The sequence below is a fragment of the Plasmodium inui genome (genome assembly GCF_000524495.1).
Source record: "Plasmodium inui San Antonio 1 unplaced genomic scaffold supercont1.16, whole genome shotgun sequence".
Lineage (NCBI taxonomy): Eukaryota > Apicomplexa > Aconoidasida > Haemosporida > Plasmodiidae > Plasmodium > Plasmodium inui.
This window is the reverse complement of record NW_008481850.1, coordinates 14,789-30,524: the sequence shown is the minus strand read 5'-3', so window position 1 is coordinate 30,524 and position 15,736 is coordinate 14,789. Positions and strand designations below refer to the sequence as shown.

At 41.7% G+C, this 15,736-nt stretch overlaps 4 protein-coding genes across 4 annotated transcripts; all 4 read left to right on the top strand.

The window, feature by feature from the left end:
- Nucleotides 1-6,651: 6,651 nt before the first annotated feature.
- Nucleotides 6,652-6,840, top strand: C922_03602 (hypothetical protein; the record flags this gene model as incomplete). Its single annotated transcript, XM_008819194.1, has 1 exon — nt 6,652-6,840. The coding sequence occupies one exon, from the start codon at nt 6,652-6,654 to the stop codon at nt 6,838-6,840; it is 189 nt and encodes a 62-aa protein (XP_008817416.1).
- A 148-nt stretch (nt 6,841-6,988) lies between these two features.
- Nucleotides 6,989-7,282, top strand: C922_03601 (hypothetical protein; the record flags this gene model as incomplete). The annotated part of the gene is made up of 1 exon (XM_008819193.1): nt 6,989-7,282. One exon carries the CDS (start codon nt 6,989-6,991, stop codon nt 7,280-7,282), a length of 294 nt encoding a protein of 97 aa, XP_008817415.1.
- A 2,062-nt stretch (nt 7,283-9,344) lies between these two features.
- On the top strand, nt 9,345-10,114 carry C922_03600 (hypothetical protein; the record flags this gene model as incomplete). The annotated part of the gene is made up of 2 exons (XM_008819192.1): nt 9,345-9,484; nt 9,967-10,114. 2 exons carry the CDS (start codon nt 9,345-9,347, stop codon nt 10,112-10,114), a joined length of 288 nt encoding a protein of 95 aa, XP_008817414.1.
- A 2,928-nt stretch (nt 10,115-13,042) lies between these two features.
- On the top strand, nt 13,043-14,248 carry C922_03599 (hypothetical protein; the record flags this gene model as incomplete). The annotated part of the gene is made up of 1 exon (XM_008819191.1): nt 13,043-14,248. One exon carries the CDS (start codon nt 13,043-13,045, stop codon nt 14,246-14,248), a length of 1,206 nt encoding a protein of 401 aa, XP_008817413.1.
- Between the last annotated feature and the right edge of the window lie 1,488 nt (nt 14,249-15,736).

Sequence of the window (15,736 nt, the reverse complement as noted above, 5' to 3'; positions counted from 1 at the left end):
CAGCACCGCTCTACCAATTGTACAAATGTTCTTAAATTGCGCTTGTGTGAGAATTACTTCTTAACTTCGAGTGCTGATATTCCCAGAGAACTATCACGTGAATAGTCCGCTTGTGTCTGAAGTATTGATATAGCAAAAATGGCATTGTCGGGATGAATACTACTGTGGCCGGAGTAATATGATTTAAATAGTACTGACATCCAGGGGGTATCATTATTTCTACAGTATACTTGTATCTCAAGAATACTGTTATATGAATGGCACCATTGGATGGAGTTCACAGATATACCTCCTGTAGTATTCTATAAGGAGAACAAGTGTCTAAGCCGCTGAAACATGTTACAGGAGTCCAGGGTTGTGAAGTATAGAGCTGTACCAGCAGTATTATTATATGGGCGTTCTGGGAGTATACAGGTACTGTACGAACAGCTAAATCGTTTGAACCTTGAAAACCGCTTGGAGGAGACATATATAAGGGGCATTTCTGCGTAAGGGGTACGGATATCCTCCAGTGTCACTATATATGAAACCTACCCAAGAGTTCGTAATACTTACATGTGGAGAATAGTAACACCGTTATTCTATTGGTATATGAGAACAGCAGTTGCACTTGGGGTACCATTATTTGTACAATACTGGTGTGGATTTCCATTGCTAGTGATGCGCGCGGATATAAGTGTACTACTATTATGTGAGGAGTACTGTCGTCCATGTACTAGTGTCTGTGAAAGATTCCGAGCTTATGCTTTCATTATATGAATAGCAATTTCCTGTGAAATCCATACATATTCCAGTTTAACTATTGTCTAGAAGCTACTGATGCCTGTAGATATTCAATGGTGAGGAGTCCGGAATTCCCCATAGTATTGTTCTATGAAAGTATTAGTAGTCGAGCTATATGGATCACCTTGAGTGCTACTATACTGACGGAACCATGATGTGTGGAGTTTCTTGCCTTTATGAGTAAGATAACCTCTGGAGTACGATTTTTTGGGAGAGTAATGGTGTGAAAGGAGTATCGTCCTGCTTACAACCCTCTCGTGTGGATAATACTTCCATTTGAACAGGATATTTGCTGAAGGAGTATTCATGACTTGGAGTACTGTTATGGGGACACTACAGGGGTATGTATAGTACTCATATCTAAAGTTGCCTAATATGACTGGTACGACGACATTTGATGAGTGCCGAGGTTAAGCCGGTATTATTAAGTAAAGAGAGGTGCAGAATTTATGATTTACCCTTGTGCTGTATGAGGAGGTGCCACCGTTACGCAACGTGTGGAAATTGCTGTAGTACCTCCGTATAGAGGGTACCTTTGTGTAGGACACATGAATGTGTGAATTGCACGAATACCTGAAGAACATTGATGTTATGTACAGAATAGTTTGTCCTGATGAGTACAGCTGTCCTTGGAATAACATTATTTGAAGGGTCGTCATGTTGGTTTAATGGCTGGATGATATGACTTGGGCGATTCTGCAGATCCAACAGGTGGGCTCCAATCATTTTGTCTAAACAGTAGAGCTATGCCAGGGCCACTATAATGTTAACCGTATTATTGTGTCAAGAATACTGATTTCCGAGGAGTGTCATTATTCGTAGGGTAATATTCTATGAAGTGCATGCATATTCTACAAGGGCAGATGACAAAGAAGTCTTGATGTGTCCCCATTTCTCATGATGACGAATGCGGAGATTCTCGTAGTACTGTTATATGAAGGTATTAATGGTTGATCTATACTGATATCTGCAGAGTATCATTCTTTTAAGAGCATAGTTCTATCAGAACTACAGATGATCAGCAAAACTGTTCAGTGAGCGTAGTCATATCTCCCTAGTGTGATGTCTTGGAGTGCTCAATTGTGGTGTGATTCTGGATACCCCCCATGTACAATTATTAAAAGAGGTGGAACATCATGGCCTACTGTTTAGGCTTCTATTATAGGCAAAGCACCCTATTCCGGAATTCATAGCACTCCCTGGAGTGTTATTATATTAACAGCCGTATAATGTGTGGATCTGCATGAGTGGGGGAATACCGCTCGAGCAAGTGTACACATGTGTGTGGAATACTATTGTGTGCAGATTACTTATTCGCTTTCAGCCGTGATATTACCAGAGTACTATTATGTGGATAGTGAAGATGTGCGCGAAGTATTGATATGTTAGGAATAACATTGTGAACTCAGTACTACTGTACCGGGAGTACTATGATTTAAAGTGTATGAACATGCATGCCGTATCGTTATCCTTATCCGTCGTCCCTGACAAGGATGGTAATGTAGAAATGACTCCATTGTAAGGAGTAGACGAATATACTGGGTGTATTATTATAGGAAAGGTATGATGATATAAGCAGTACACATGTGTCTAAAGTGTCAGTGCTGGTAAAGAATACAGCTGTATCAGGAATATTATTGTATAGGTTTACCGGGTATGTTGTTATTGTAAGGAAAGGAAAATATTTTACAACTAACACAGAGCTTGTATCGCATTCATTTGAAAGAAATTATTGTCCCTGCACTCATATGATATGTAGAGAGCAGGGAAAATGAGAAGTGGCATTCTGTGGAGTGGAATGATATTCAAAATACAGTATTGTATGAGGGATACGGATATTCTCAAGAACCGTCCTTTGAAAGATAAGGATTTTCCTACAATATGCCCATCGAAAATGCAGAAGTGTGTGAATTCCCGCCTATGTGTTCCAAATTTCGGTTCCTATTCTTTGGCCAACCCCAGTCATTGATTAGTATAGATCTCTATGAAATAGTATTATGTGAAGAATTAAGGGCTACATTCTAAAGAAAAGAGCAGGCCATTAATCACGCACAGGTGCAAGCGCTATAGCTGTGTCGAATGTATAATTGCCGGAGTAATACAATAGAAGCAGAAATACTTGCATATGGACAATGCAAGGATTCTAGCGGAAATGTTGTTTGTAATGTACAGTGTCACAGGAATGCTTTTATGTGAAGGCCTCATAACATAGCGTTTTAGATACGACTAAATGAAGAACCTGAGTAATTGAGGAATAATGATTTATGTGTAGTATTAATTAAAAAATATCGCTTCCCCCAGGACTACGGGCCTGTAGAATGTACCATTAGCATACAGCCCTATTATATGAACCATGCGTCTATATCTCCAGTATAATTATGTGTACTGTATACATGTCTCCTGAATATTATTCTGCAGGACGTTCATATTTTACAGTTTTTTTTATTTGTAGAATATTATTGGCTGAAGATAACATATCTCGTTGGGGAACCATGATATCAGAAGCATAATCGTGGGGATTCTATGACTGGAATACGTTTATATGGAAGAGTTAGGCCAACGGGTGCTATTATTTGAAGAATAGAATGAGGCGGAGGATATACATTTCCTTGGAAGACTAATATATAAAGAGTACATTTTTCGCGACCATTATTAAGTATGTGAGAAGGAAACCTTTCTCTAGAGTAGCAATGCATAAACAGTAGGAAAATCCGGGAAGTCCCTATTGTGGAGTCGTCAAGATATAAAGGAGGAAGCACCATAATTTAAAAAGAGCTATTTAGTAAGAGATAATAGAGTGGATGCAGCGGTATTCTTGGAGGGGTTCCAATCACTAAGCGTTACACATATATAGAAAATACAAGATGCCTCAGGTATATTTGTATTAACTCTAAGAAGCGGCCTTACAACAACTGTTTAGAGGATAAGCTTCTGTCAAGGGTAATATTCTATGTAGAACAGTGCTGTGTAGGAAAGAAAATTTTTTAAGATAATACAAAGGTTTAGAAAGTCGAATTCCATGAGGAGGACGGTAGTTGTAAGAATCATACGATTTCACCAATACACTGGCTTGTAAAATAATTCCATTCCAGGAATACTCATATACAATCCTAAGGCTATTCATGCTGTATAGGAAACTGAGGGATACTATCACTAAAAGGCGTTTCAATATACCAAGGGTGCTTATATATAGGAAGAACTTTTTATAGGCGAAGTAACACTGTAAGTACAGTAATACATCGTGAACTGTGATTATTCCTTCTCAATATTATTGTAATATAGATTCAATAATTATCCGGGTACTATTAAGAAACAATGATTACGGAAGATTTGCACACCTGCCTTAATCTGTAGTATTTTCCTCTTAACAGGACTGGAGATCGATGCGGTACTATTAAAATATAACAATTATGTAAAATGAAAGATTAAACTTCTTATACCCTAGGGAGGAATAGGAAATTATAAAAGGAATACTACTATATAGAACGGGCTGTTTCTCGTGCAGAGTTAGGAGTAATAATAACATGGAACGCGCCAAGGGGATAAAATGAGCATAAGAATAAGAATACACATAAGATATTAAAAAATCATTAATCTAAAAGAGGGGGAGCAACCATATAGGAACGGATGACTATAATAGAATGTATATACGAATACGAATGACATATTTGAGAAAATTATCTACTTCAAAGAATGGAGAGAGAGATATGTAACACAATATAAATACACCACAAGCGAGTGGGCATATCAACATCACGGTCAAAGTGGAAATGCCTAGGAGGGAAGGTACATAATTAATACATAAAGAGAAGACAACTCGAGGAAAGAGGATACAGGGAAGGATGCTCAAAGGATAAAGATTAGAAACTAAACCGAAAGCATAGAACACAGAAACAAAGTAGGGTTGAGACATAAGGAATAATGTCAGCGGCAAATCTTTCCCTCTGACAAAATAGATATATGAAATCGGGGGCTTCATGTTTTCTAGCATATAAACAAAGGAATAGGGACAGATAATATCTTGAATCTGTGCTGAGTTCATGGAGTATAATAAGTCGTACAATAACTTCATTTTTGTCCGTATCTAAGACTATAGAGGATGCGATAACAGGTGTCTCCTTATTAACCACAGAGGAATGTAGAATGTTAAGTGGTATTCATAACCCCTTTTATGCATAAGGGAGTATAAGCCTATACAATGCATACATTCCCCTATTGACATAAAGACATGTCCTATAAAAGAGTCATACACCACCATAGAGTTATGAAGTTCTTCTGAAAAATGAGAACAAGTGAATAAATACATGATCATTTTGTCAGTGATATGGTTTTTATATGAGTTTTAAGTGTAATGCTATATGGACATATAGACGATAATAGAAAAGTTCCCTCCCTTAATAATGAGTCAAATAGTTTTATAAACATATTGTGTGTTATTCCACGTGATTAATTAACCCGAATTTTCGAAAGGATTCGTGAATTGTTGTGGGGATCATCTGAATAAACAGGGGACTCTTTATGTTTCGATACATTAGCATAATATACATTTACGCCCCAAGTGGCAAAGGAATAATTGTTTAAATAGCTGGAGACAGAATGTTGTGGCTTATATGATATTTTCTTTGCTATATAGAATATCATGAGGGATGATTTAGAAGCAAGAAGCCTGACCTGCTGAGATGTAGATAAGCAGAAGGATATAACTCAACGAGGCAACATCATATAATGGTTAGGAATTTACTGATAGGAGATAGTGTATCTTCTGGAACACCCAAGGGAGAGAACCAATAAAAACAGAGAAAGAACGTGATAAAAAAGAAGATATGAAGTATGCGCCAGAATGCAGGACATAGCACCATATGCACATTTGAGTAAGAAGACATAGTATATGACAAGAGATCAACAGAAGCAGCGTGATCAACAAGAAGTGAATACATGATACAGAACCTCAGAGAAACAAGTGAAAGCAATAGGGACCGGTTACTGGAGCTTATAAGGGACAGGGAAGTATGAACATAAGTAGAGTAATAGCCTGTTTAACTTGGTGAATGCACAGAAGTTATTAAAGAGTGGATCAAAAAGGAAAAAGACAAGCAGCCTCGAGCGAAGAGAGGAGAGACTTACGTACCAACGCAGGGAGGTATACCTTAGATTTTAAAGGGGCTATGCCTCTACAAAAATAAGAAGTATGAAAAAAATGGAGTCCTATATTATGCACTAAAGCATCCTGAGAAAAGAACACCCAGGGGCCTGCAAGGCAGGCGGTCCAAAGGGCAACAAGTCCCAAGGCAACTACTCGTCCAGATTCAAGCATGCAGAAGGATGAAGGTCTCCTTATAAAGAAGGAATAAATCCAGGAGAGATACACTAAGATAATTAAGGTCATATATTATTAACAGGGCAGGGTAAAAGAAACAACCTTGGAGCAATAGGCATACTGACAATCTAAGAGAAGAAGTAACACCTCTGAAGGAAGCAGAAGAAGTAAAGGGAAAGGTAGGGGTTAAAAGAGGGGCAAGACTGAGTAGAGGAGGGGAAGGAAGTTGACCGAAGTTACCTAAAAAATATAAAACATAGTTATAGAGAGTAGAATTAAACAGGCTACAAAGTAGAGAATAGAAGCGAATGGAATAATCAGCCAAGAAAAGGGACCAAATACAGTGACAATTATAGTATGATATAAAAATATATCTGAGTAAACCCGCTACAATAGCTAAAGAAGAAGACAAGACTCATGAACCAGCCTAAGTACAACTCCACTGCACCATATAAAAAAAAAGGCAAGGAAACGCCAGAGGGAAATAACGGGAGAGAAAACAGAGACGACAAATCCACGAGAAGTAGGCAGAGTGCAAAGTAAGAGCGAATATGAACCAGGAGGAGCAGAAGGAACAAGGGAGTATGACAAGACGAACAGTTACTGAACAGATTATGATGACAGGAAAAACCATGGACAGCAGTGGCAGACAACTGATGCACAATCCCAAACAAAATAGAATCTCTGCACCGCCACTCCAGAAGCTACTGGATAAAGTAAGAGAGCAGGACACAAACTAGTGAGTTAGGGTTAAACAAAGCCGGAATAAAAGTGCCTGAGGTCGACGAGTAGTAATAGAAAATAGAGTGGTTAACCGAATAGATTCACAAGCGAGATGCCGACAGAAGAATATCTGAACCCCCGGAACAACAAGGGGGGGAAAAACACATGTCGCTGGGGAAATCTGGGGTAGGATTATTAGAGATTACCGACCCTTTAAGCAGAGGATGCATTGGCTCACACCTCTTAAGAGGATTAATGGGAGAGGAAGGAAGAGGACTGCAGGACCGACAGCAGGCGGGAATGTATAAGAGGAATGAGAATCCTCAGTGGAACAACTCGATTGATGCAACGGAAGCAGTACAGATAACATCCCCCTCCCCCGGAATGAACGCGCCAGTAAGTGAAATAAGGAACAACACAGCAACCCATTCTGAACCACAGCTGATAAGAATGGTATAAAATATCCCAAAAGGAAGGTAAAAATTACCCCTCCGGGGCATATTACGAACCTTGCATAAAAGCGAGATCCAAAAGAGTAATCAGAGGGAAATGCAGGGATAAAAGACAAAGATTTTTGGTTACTACAGGACTAAGAATCCAAGTCTCAAAGAAGGACAATCCAGAAGCAACAGATGCCTCCAGAGAAGTATGTGAGGCGAAAAGGACAAGCCGGGAGTCAGAATAATTTAACTGAGTACCAAAGAGAAAAAAACCAAGTCAAATAAGAAACAGGAGAGATGCACGCCTGAGTACAGGGGCATGAAGACCCAGAAAATCGAGGCCGTGAGTAACCTAAACCACCTTTAAACCCCCAAGGAAAAGGAAAAGACGGGTAGGATAACCAAAGTTAATATGGATGAAGCACAAGGAAAAATGGGGAAGGATAAGGAAGCCTGTATCCACAGGGAAAAGAGGAATGAGGAGGGATGAATTCAGAAGCCCTGTCTATTCATATATAATGAGAACCCAGAAGATGGCGCAATAATAGAAGAAAGAGGCGAAACTAGACAAGGCACAGGATGCGATTTGAGGACGGCAGGAGTAGAAAAAGATAACGCGCAGAGGCAGCGGAAATAGTAGTAAAGAGCCAAGGAGAATAACGAGCGCCTACAACAAGCTCTATTGACACCCCTTCCCCCCCCCAACAAAAACCAACAAAAGAGGACTAGTGGCAAGACAACGTCTATAGACGTAAAAGAAGGTCCCCTCCTTAAGAACCAACCATTAATAGTAATGGGAATATTCCTTAACAGAACAAAAGGCAATAAGTGGGCAATTAGCCGCGGAGACAAGGGAAAAAGTACCTGATGAGAGGTATTTGGGATGCAGACAAGAAGTAAAAGTCAATAAGATAAACACCCACAAACCCTGGCAAGCTGATCTCCCCAGGACAAGTCAGAGAATGTCTCCCCGAAGTAAGACAGTCCAACTCAGAAACCTAACAGTTATTTCCACTGAAGTATCCCGGGATCAGAGAGAAATCTGGGCAGATAGCTTTCAAAACTTCCGGCCGAGTTCCTCGCTCCGGAGGTTTTTGTTAGGGGCAAAAGAAGGACAGAGCAAAGGACAAACAAGAAATCAAGCCTGCCAAAGAAGCTGTAGTGCGGAAGTATGGAGTAGAAACCACAAGATAAAAGAAAAAGGGAGAAGAATTAACACTCCCCTGCAACAGTAGGCCCCCCCCCCAAGAAGGTGAGGTATATCAGTGGATGGGCCAAGCAATAAATGGCAATTAGAGGGCAGAATACTGAAGTACAAGTACATGACGGGCAATCATCCCTTGGAATGAGAACCCAGAAAAACTTCCTGCAAGAGGGAATAAGATAAAAGGTCTAACCCTATAAAGCAGATATAAGTGATAAAAACTCGTATGAGAAAATATAACTATTCAGTTCCTCCCGCTATACCCCTGGAGGCCGGTTCCCCCCAACGGCTTGTAGGACAATAAGATACCCCCCGCCTTCACCAAATCAAATGGAAAATTCACAACTACAAGTAGGAGCAGGTACTTATGATGTTTTATGGCGGCAACCAAAGTGACGAAGAAGTAGCCTCTGAGAGCGAGATAACTACCGTATCGGACGCCCTAGGAAGAACAGGGAGTGTCCAGGCTCACAAGTAGGCAAAGAAACCCTGAGACAGCACTACTTAGGCTATACGGCAGGGAAGCTATCTTACCGAGGAGCTGTGCCAAAGGCTTCATCTGAATAGAAATCTCAATCCGAAGTTAGCAATAGTTTGAATAATATAAAACAGAAAGGAAGTAGAAATAGAAGCCTGGTGCATAAAAGCAGGTCTAGACTGAACATTAATATGAAGGAATATAGACATTAGTACACTACCGCAGACTGATCATAACCGTAAAGCTTAAGAGGTATAATAATAAGTCCAAAAGAGAAAGTAAATAAACTATTCTCCAAAAAAAAAGGAGCCAAAGACGAAATATAATAAGCAGAGGAGAAGATCTACAGACGAACATACCACTAAGGCAGGAATAATGAGGAGTATCTAGAAACAAGCAATGGTAAAAACAGGAAAGGGAGGACAAGTATATAATAAATCGGGCACCTCCAACGATAAGATATGCCAAGAGAACTGCAGGGGTGAAGTAAAGCATAAGTTATTAAAGAGGAGTGGATTAAAGCAAAGGATTCCGTATAAGTATAGAGAAAGAAAACCGCTCCCGACTACGGATAATGAACCAAACCTAAAGGAAAGCTAAAAGGGGAGGAGCCCAGGAAGTATAACTCCTAGTATGAGGTAACCTAACCATTGTGAAGTATAGAGTACCCCAAAGATGGAAAGATCTCAGAGACTCCGAGCAGAGTAGAGCAAAATAAAATGTACCACAAGACTAATCCCCCAAAACAAACTCGAAGTACCTTCCAACTTCCTCTACTCAAGTGAATAATGCTCTAATTCTTACCAATACTGGAAAAAACTGAAGGTGTGGAAGTATTACCTTAGTTTCACCAATAAAAACAGGCAAGACAGAGCAACAGAAGGAAACGACTATAACCCCCATGCAGAAGGAGGATCAAATACAGGAAATGGACAGAAGAAGAGAGAGAATATGCCAAACCCTGAGGACCCCACTAAGAGCAAAAACTCGTATTAGGAAATTGCGGTACCATTTCCCTAAGTACTTCCAATATAGAGGAAAATAACGAGTTCAGCGACTATCCGGAAATGGCCAATTTTCCTAAATCGCAGGATTTCAGGACACAAGAAATGAGTAATAAAGAAATGAAATCATTAGAAGCAACAAGTCAACTTGCAATAATAGAATAAAGGCATAGAGAAGAAAATTTTGCATGAAATAAACCCCTATAGTTATTAACCAGAAGTATACCAAGTATAAGAGACCCCAATAAATTCCCAGACAAAGGAGAAGAACAGCACAATATCTTAGTGGTAAAATGAATTCTAAGAGTCTACTGGTACCCTCGTATCATTGCATGCCCCTGTGGCTAAGGAGAAATGACCCAAGCATAGATATCTATCCAAAGAGACATCCCCCTTGTGACAGCTTAAGAGTCCAGATTCGAAGCAGCGCATTAGCATAGAAACGTTATGATCCCGACAGTAACTCACCGAAGAAACCAAACTCGAATTGATTACGAAGAAAACTGAATCCCTATCATAAGGAAAATCACGACTGGCTAGATGAAAATGTATAATCAGGGAAAAGTAGGTGACCAAAGTGTACCTCTCTGAGGAGTCTTAGACGACAAGCAGGCTAGCGGAGTATTATTAAGAAAGTTCAAAATTGGAAAGAATAAAGGGAAGAGTGACCGTGGCCTAGAAGATTAATTCTCAACGATGAGTTTAGGATTTGCAGCTATACAACAGTTAGGTAATTCCGGAAATTTCCTAGCAAAAAGAGATTAACCAAAACAAAAGAATAGAGAGTAAAGTAGCTTTGTATGCGGAAGGAATATATTGAATCCAGAAATTAATCATCCTTAAGCGGAGAATTTTCCTGCCGCTAAAAGCCATATAAAATACCGACCCTGCAATGCACCAGCGGAGGCCGAAGTAACTGAAGAATCTATTGTAGAAGTTCAGCGCTGGAGGAAGAGATATATCTGAATAACCAGTTGAGGCGGATGAGGTAGCCCTGAACGTCAACACAAATGACTAGGACGGGGAAGGAGACACCGGCACCAGCAGGAGAGTGAAGGAGGAGGCAAGTCTAAGGCAATGAAAGGAGCCTGAGCGATCAGTCGTGCTGGCTAATAACCCGACCAGCCCTTTGGACAAATAAAGATAGATAGGAACCTCTTAATATTGAAGAAAATCCCTCATTCACCCCAGGACAGTGGAAGATCAGTAACCGCCCGTGAATCCGGGATGAAGTCAGAACCAGTGAAGGAACAAAGCAGGAAAATAGAGACAGCTTCCGAAAACTCATCAGACGGAGTGATTCTCCCGGATTAAACTAAATCGGGAGGATAAAGAGCAGTGACCTCACAACGAGACTCGGAATTTTCGGGCGCAAACAATAATTCAATGGTCAACGGCCAGTGGGAATAAGAAATGAAAGCGATGACTTAGGAGCCCTACCGCAGATGCCCAGGGGTTACACTCTAGGAGGCGCAAGGGTAGACCATCCCACTGAAGTTATACAGCAACAATTCAAGGGCTACGTGTTCTCACCATTCCTGAATACATTCGGCAAGGGTCATTCCTAATAAAAGAATAAAGAGTTTGAGATTTATCCAGGGAGTAGACAATCACTTAGGTGGGGAGTACACTGGGCCCAAGTCAATAGGTCGTATGCAACTAGGATCAATGAAGGGCACAGACAGAAGACTCCAGGACAGGGAAAAGGTTCGTAAAAGAATCAAGAGCCACAGGAAAATTCCCGCATCCCCCGAGGAAGACCAATGCAACAGGAGGTAATCCAGCAAGGGAACTATAGGATTCTCTCAGGGGACAGATCCAATTCCCCCAAAACAAAGGATCAGTCTTCTGCAGGGAGGGTGTTATAGAGAATCATAACCCTATTGAAAGCGAAATATGAAAATCTTTTAGACTTAATTAGGAAGAACAAGGACGAAGGTAAGTAATAGTTGAATCTGAGAATGGGAATAGAGGAGTAACGAGCAGTCCAAAGGACATTAAGCCATAGGAGCAGGAGGCGTAAGAGTTTCCGAGCGCCTGAATCCGTGTCGCCCTGAGCACTGTCTTAACATAGAGATAGCGAAAGGAATAATGACTTGGAGGCCCCGGAGACTGTTTGAAGCGGCCACTAGAGCACAGGGAGCAACTCAAAGGAGAAGTAGGAGAAATTGTCAAATCCGAGAAGTGGTAACAACAGACGGAATAGCAGAAATCGTATGAGATATTGGTGTGAGTATCCCGGGTGAGAGGATGTAAGAGTGATATAGACCTCGGAGGCTGAGAGGAAGAATAGCAAAACTGAGGGAGATGGATAAAAGTTTAATGAGAATCTGAGCTCCTCCAACGTGAAGCAGATGAGAGGGACTGTCATGGAGCACAAGCAGGCTCACCACTGAAAAAGAGGTGCTCCTTAAGCGTGACCAAGTGAACGACACGAATGGACGCTAAGGTTAAGTAGCGGAGCCGTAGAGGTGGAAGTCCCCGCCATCTGGACAGTGCAATGGGAGGGGGACAGCCAGGAAATAGGGAAAAGGGAGAGAGTCAGGAAGGGGCGAGATTGTGGAAGAGTCAGGGGAGGAATATATGGAAGATACATGAACAATGATCGGATCCTACTGGTCCAACAGCAGATAGAAGGGGAGGACGGAGGGCTCACCTGGGGTTAGGCAATAAGAAGGCGGGGCTGTAATGACCCATTTACAAACAGAGGCAGAGTATAGGACAGGGCTGTAGAAGGGAGGATGACTCTAAAATCGTCTCTTCCCCCCCCCCAGAAGAAAGGGAGCAGGAAGAAATAGCCTGAGCAGAGAAAGTCATAACCAGCCAGGTCGAACATGGACAAGGCGGATGAGAAGCCCACGGGGGGAATTCATTGGGGCCAGTGCAGTGGAGTGAGATATAGGGACTTCTATTGCCCATCTATCATAAAGGCAGTTGGCTATTGATATAATTAATCTTTGGAGGAATCTCATCTGGGGCAATAGTTCAATTAGGCAGTTACTTCAGAATAGCGGAGAGGGATAAATTTCTATTGAAGGAAGGAGTGATATTCGAATAAGGTGCAGGCTGTAGATTTAGTCTCCTTGAGCTAAGATGAAGCTATTAAGGGGGCATTTGGATATCCTGAAGCAACATCTACAGAAAGCAAGTGAGTGCAATGCAGAAGGAGGAGTGAAACCTCGTGCCTGTGAAATTTTGAAAAATGAAAGAATCAGACCTCCTTGGGGAGAAACGAGGAATGACCCCGACATCCCGCCCGAGTATGAAGGGTATGAACAAATTTATAAGTTTGCTCCATCTCTGTGTAAGGAGTTGGAGGCTTGGTTATCATTATTTAAGCAGGGCCAAGATGAGTCTGAACGGCTATATCGTAGCAACTGTTTACAATATAAAAGAGGGAATTTCTCGTCATCAGAAACTCCTGGGGAGAATTGTTTGCCAGATCGATCAAGACAGGAATGGGATGCCATAGCCAGGCAGGCAAAGTATAGGACTACGAATTCCAGTCATGTCAGATTACAATTATGTGCTGAAATAGTAACAATTATTGCGAGAGGCTTTAATCTCAATAACACAGCAGCACAAGTGAAGGAAGAGAAGGCAGAGAAGGATAATCAGTGTCAGCAAGTATATGAATTATTGAGGAGATGGGCAACCCCAAAAGTCGCTGAAGAAATAATGTCGCAGTGGTTCGTAGGGGATAATAACGGCGGGCGAGGCAGAGAAATATTCTCCTTATCAGGAATAGATATCTTTGAAATGATAACCGCCATACTTACACAAGGGAACTATCAGAGTAAGAATATATTCTGTGAAATAGATAAGACACCAGACGGTCAAACACCAGACACTCCCAGGGTATATAAGACGAAAATTACAGATTGGGAGTCTTTTAACAAAGCAGTTGAAGATGTCACGAGAATAATAACAGGGGAATCTGAAATCTGGGAATCAGCCGCGGAGGCAGTAGAGAAGAGGACGCAAGAGTGCCTACAGTGGAAGGATGGGGGGAGTCATTCTGCCGTCCTACAGAACTCCCATTGTGGAGCGAACGGAGGGCGGGGAAGTTCAGCCGACCACGCAGTATCTGAAACGGTGAGTCCCACCCCCCCGAGTAGTTCTGGGGGGGGAGCGATAATACACCTGGTGTGGCAGGGGATAGGGGGCTTTATGGGGTTGGTTCTGACGGGGGCTAGTCTCTATGGGTTATATAGAATTATGGGGGCGCGAAGGGGTAGGCTATCACGGCGTCGGGAACGGGTCCAGTGCCTGCAGGTGGCATATCCCTCTGGATTATGAAGCATAGAGCCTTGAGGAACAGGGGGATAGAGGTGTCGAGGAGGGGGGGAAATCTTTGGGGGGATTTTGGGCTATTCGATTTGGGATTTTGCGATTTATGGCTCAGTTAGTGTCTAGGGTTGAGTGATTACGGATTTAGGGTTTACGATTGGTGGTTTAGGATTCATCCCTCACGGTCCACGCCTTGGGATTCCAATCTTTGCGGTTCACGCTTCAGAGCTTATGGTTCAGCGTTGACGTTGTACGGCTGAGTGCTCTGGGTTCAGGGTTTAGGGATTAGATTTGTCTATTCATCATTTATCTTTCAGTCGGATAGTTGTAGGTTTAGGATTTATTTTTCTAGGTTTAGGTTCTAGGGTTTAGTTTTGTTTGTTCAGGTTTTAGGCTTCAGGGTTTACGATCTACGCTTTAAGCTTTTGCTTGTGGGGCTAGGGTTCAGGGTTAAGCGCTTATGGGATACATTCTATATCCTGGGGTTTAGAGTCTACGGTTTATTTTTGTGGTCTAGCGTCCCAGTTATTGTGCTGTTTGTTCAGCGCCCACGGATTAGGGGTTAAGGTTGAGGATTTATTGTTTAGGATTTATTCTCAGGTTCAGGATTCATCGCTCATCGTTCAGACTTTAGGATTTAGTGCCTACGATTTAGCCCTTAAGATTCAAGGTGTTGGATACATTGTTTACTTTTTAGGAATTCGGAGTCTCCGATTTCGGTTGTTTTTCCTATAGCTTAGCGTTCAGGGGTTGGCGAGTTGGACTCCAGAGGGGACTCTTTTAGTTTTATGGTTCAGGTTTTAGGTATCAGGATCCATGATTTACGGGTTTGGGTCCAGGTTCTAGTGCCCATGGTCCAAGGATCACGGTTTACATTCTAGGATTCAGGCTTCAGGGTTCAGATTCTCGGGTTTAGTGGATAAGGTTTAGGTTCAAGATTTAGGCGTCAGGGGTTATGATTTAGGGTTTACGTTTAAGGTTCAGGCTTGAGCTTTTAGGGTCCTGCTTCCAGCAGTCATGGTTTAGGGTCTATGTTTTAGGGGGTAGGACTCACTGTCCAGGCGTTAGGCTTTAGGGGTTAGTCTTAGGATCTGGAGTTTAGGGTTGTTGCCTTAGTTTTTAGGGATTAATTCTTAGGTTTCAGTTTTTAGGCGTGTACAGTCCACGTTTTAACGGTTATGATTCATTCTTCCACCATTTACGGTGTTGGGATTATGCCTCATACTATTTTGCCTAGCAACTATATTTCATCTCGGTAGGACTGACTTGGTAATTCATAGTCTTGAGGGACTTTTCTTTAATCATCATACCTCTGCGGGGAGATGTTTGGTCACGGTTTCATTATATGTCACGTGTCGTCTGTACTCTTCATGTTGTTCCCTGGGTTCCTCCCCGGTTGGGATTTGACGCTGTCTTTGTTGTTTAATTTTCCCCCGTTCTTTTATTGACCTCCTGGTTGTTCCGGAAATGATTCCTCTGGTTGAACATCTTAGGTAT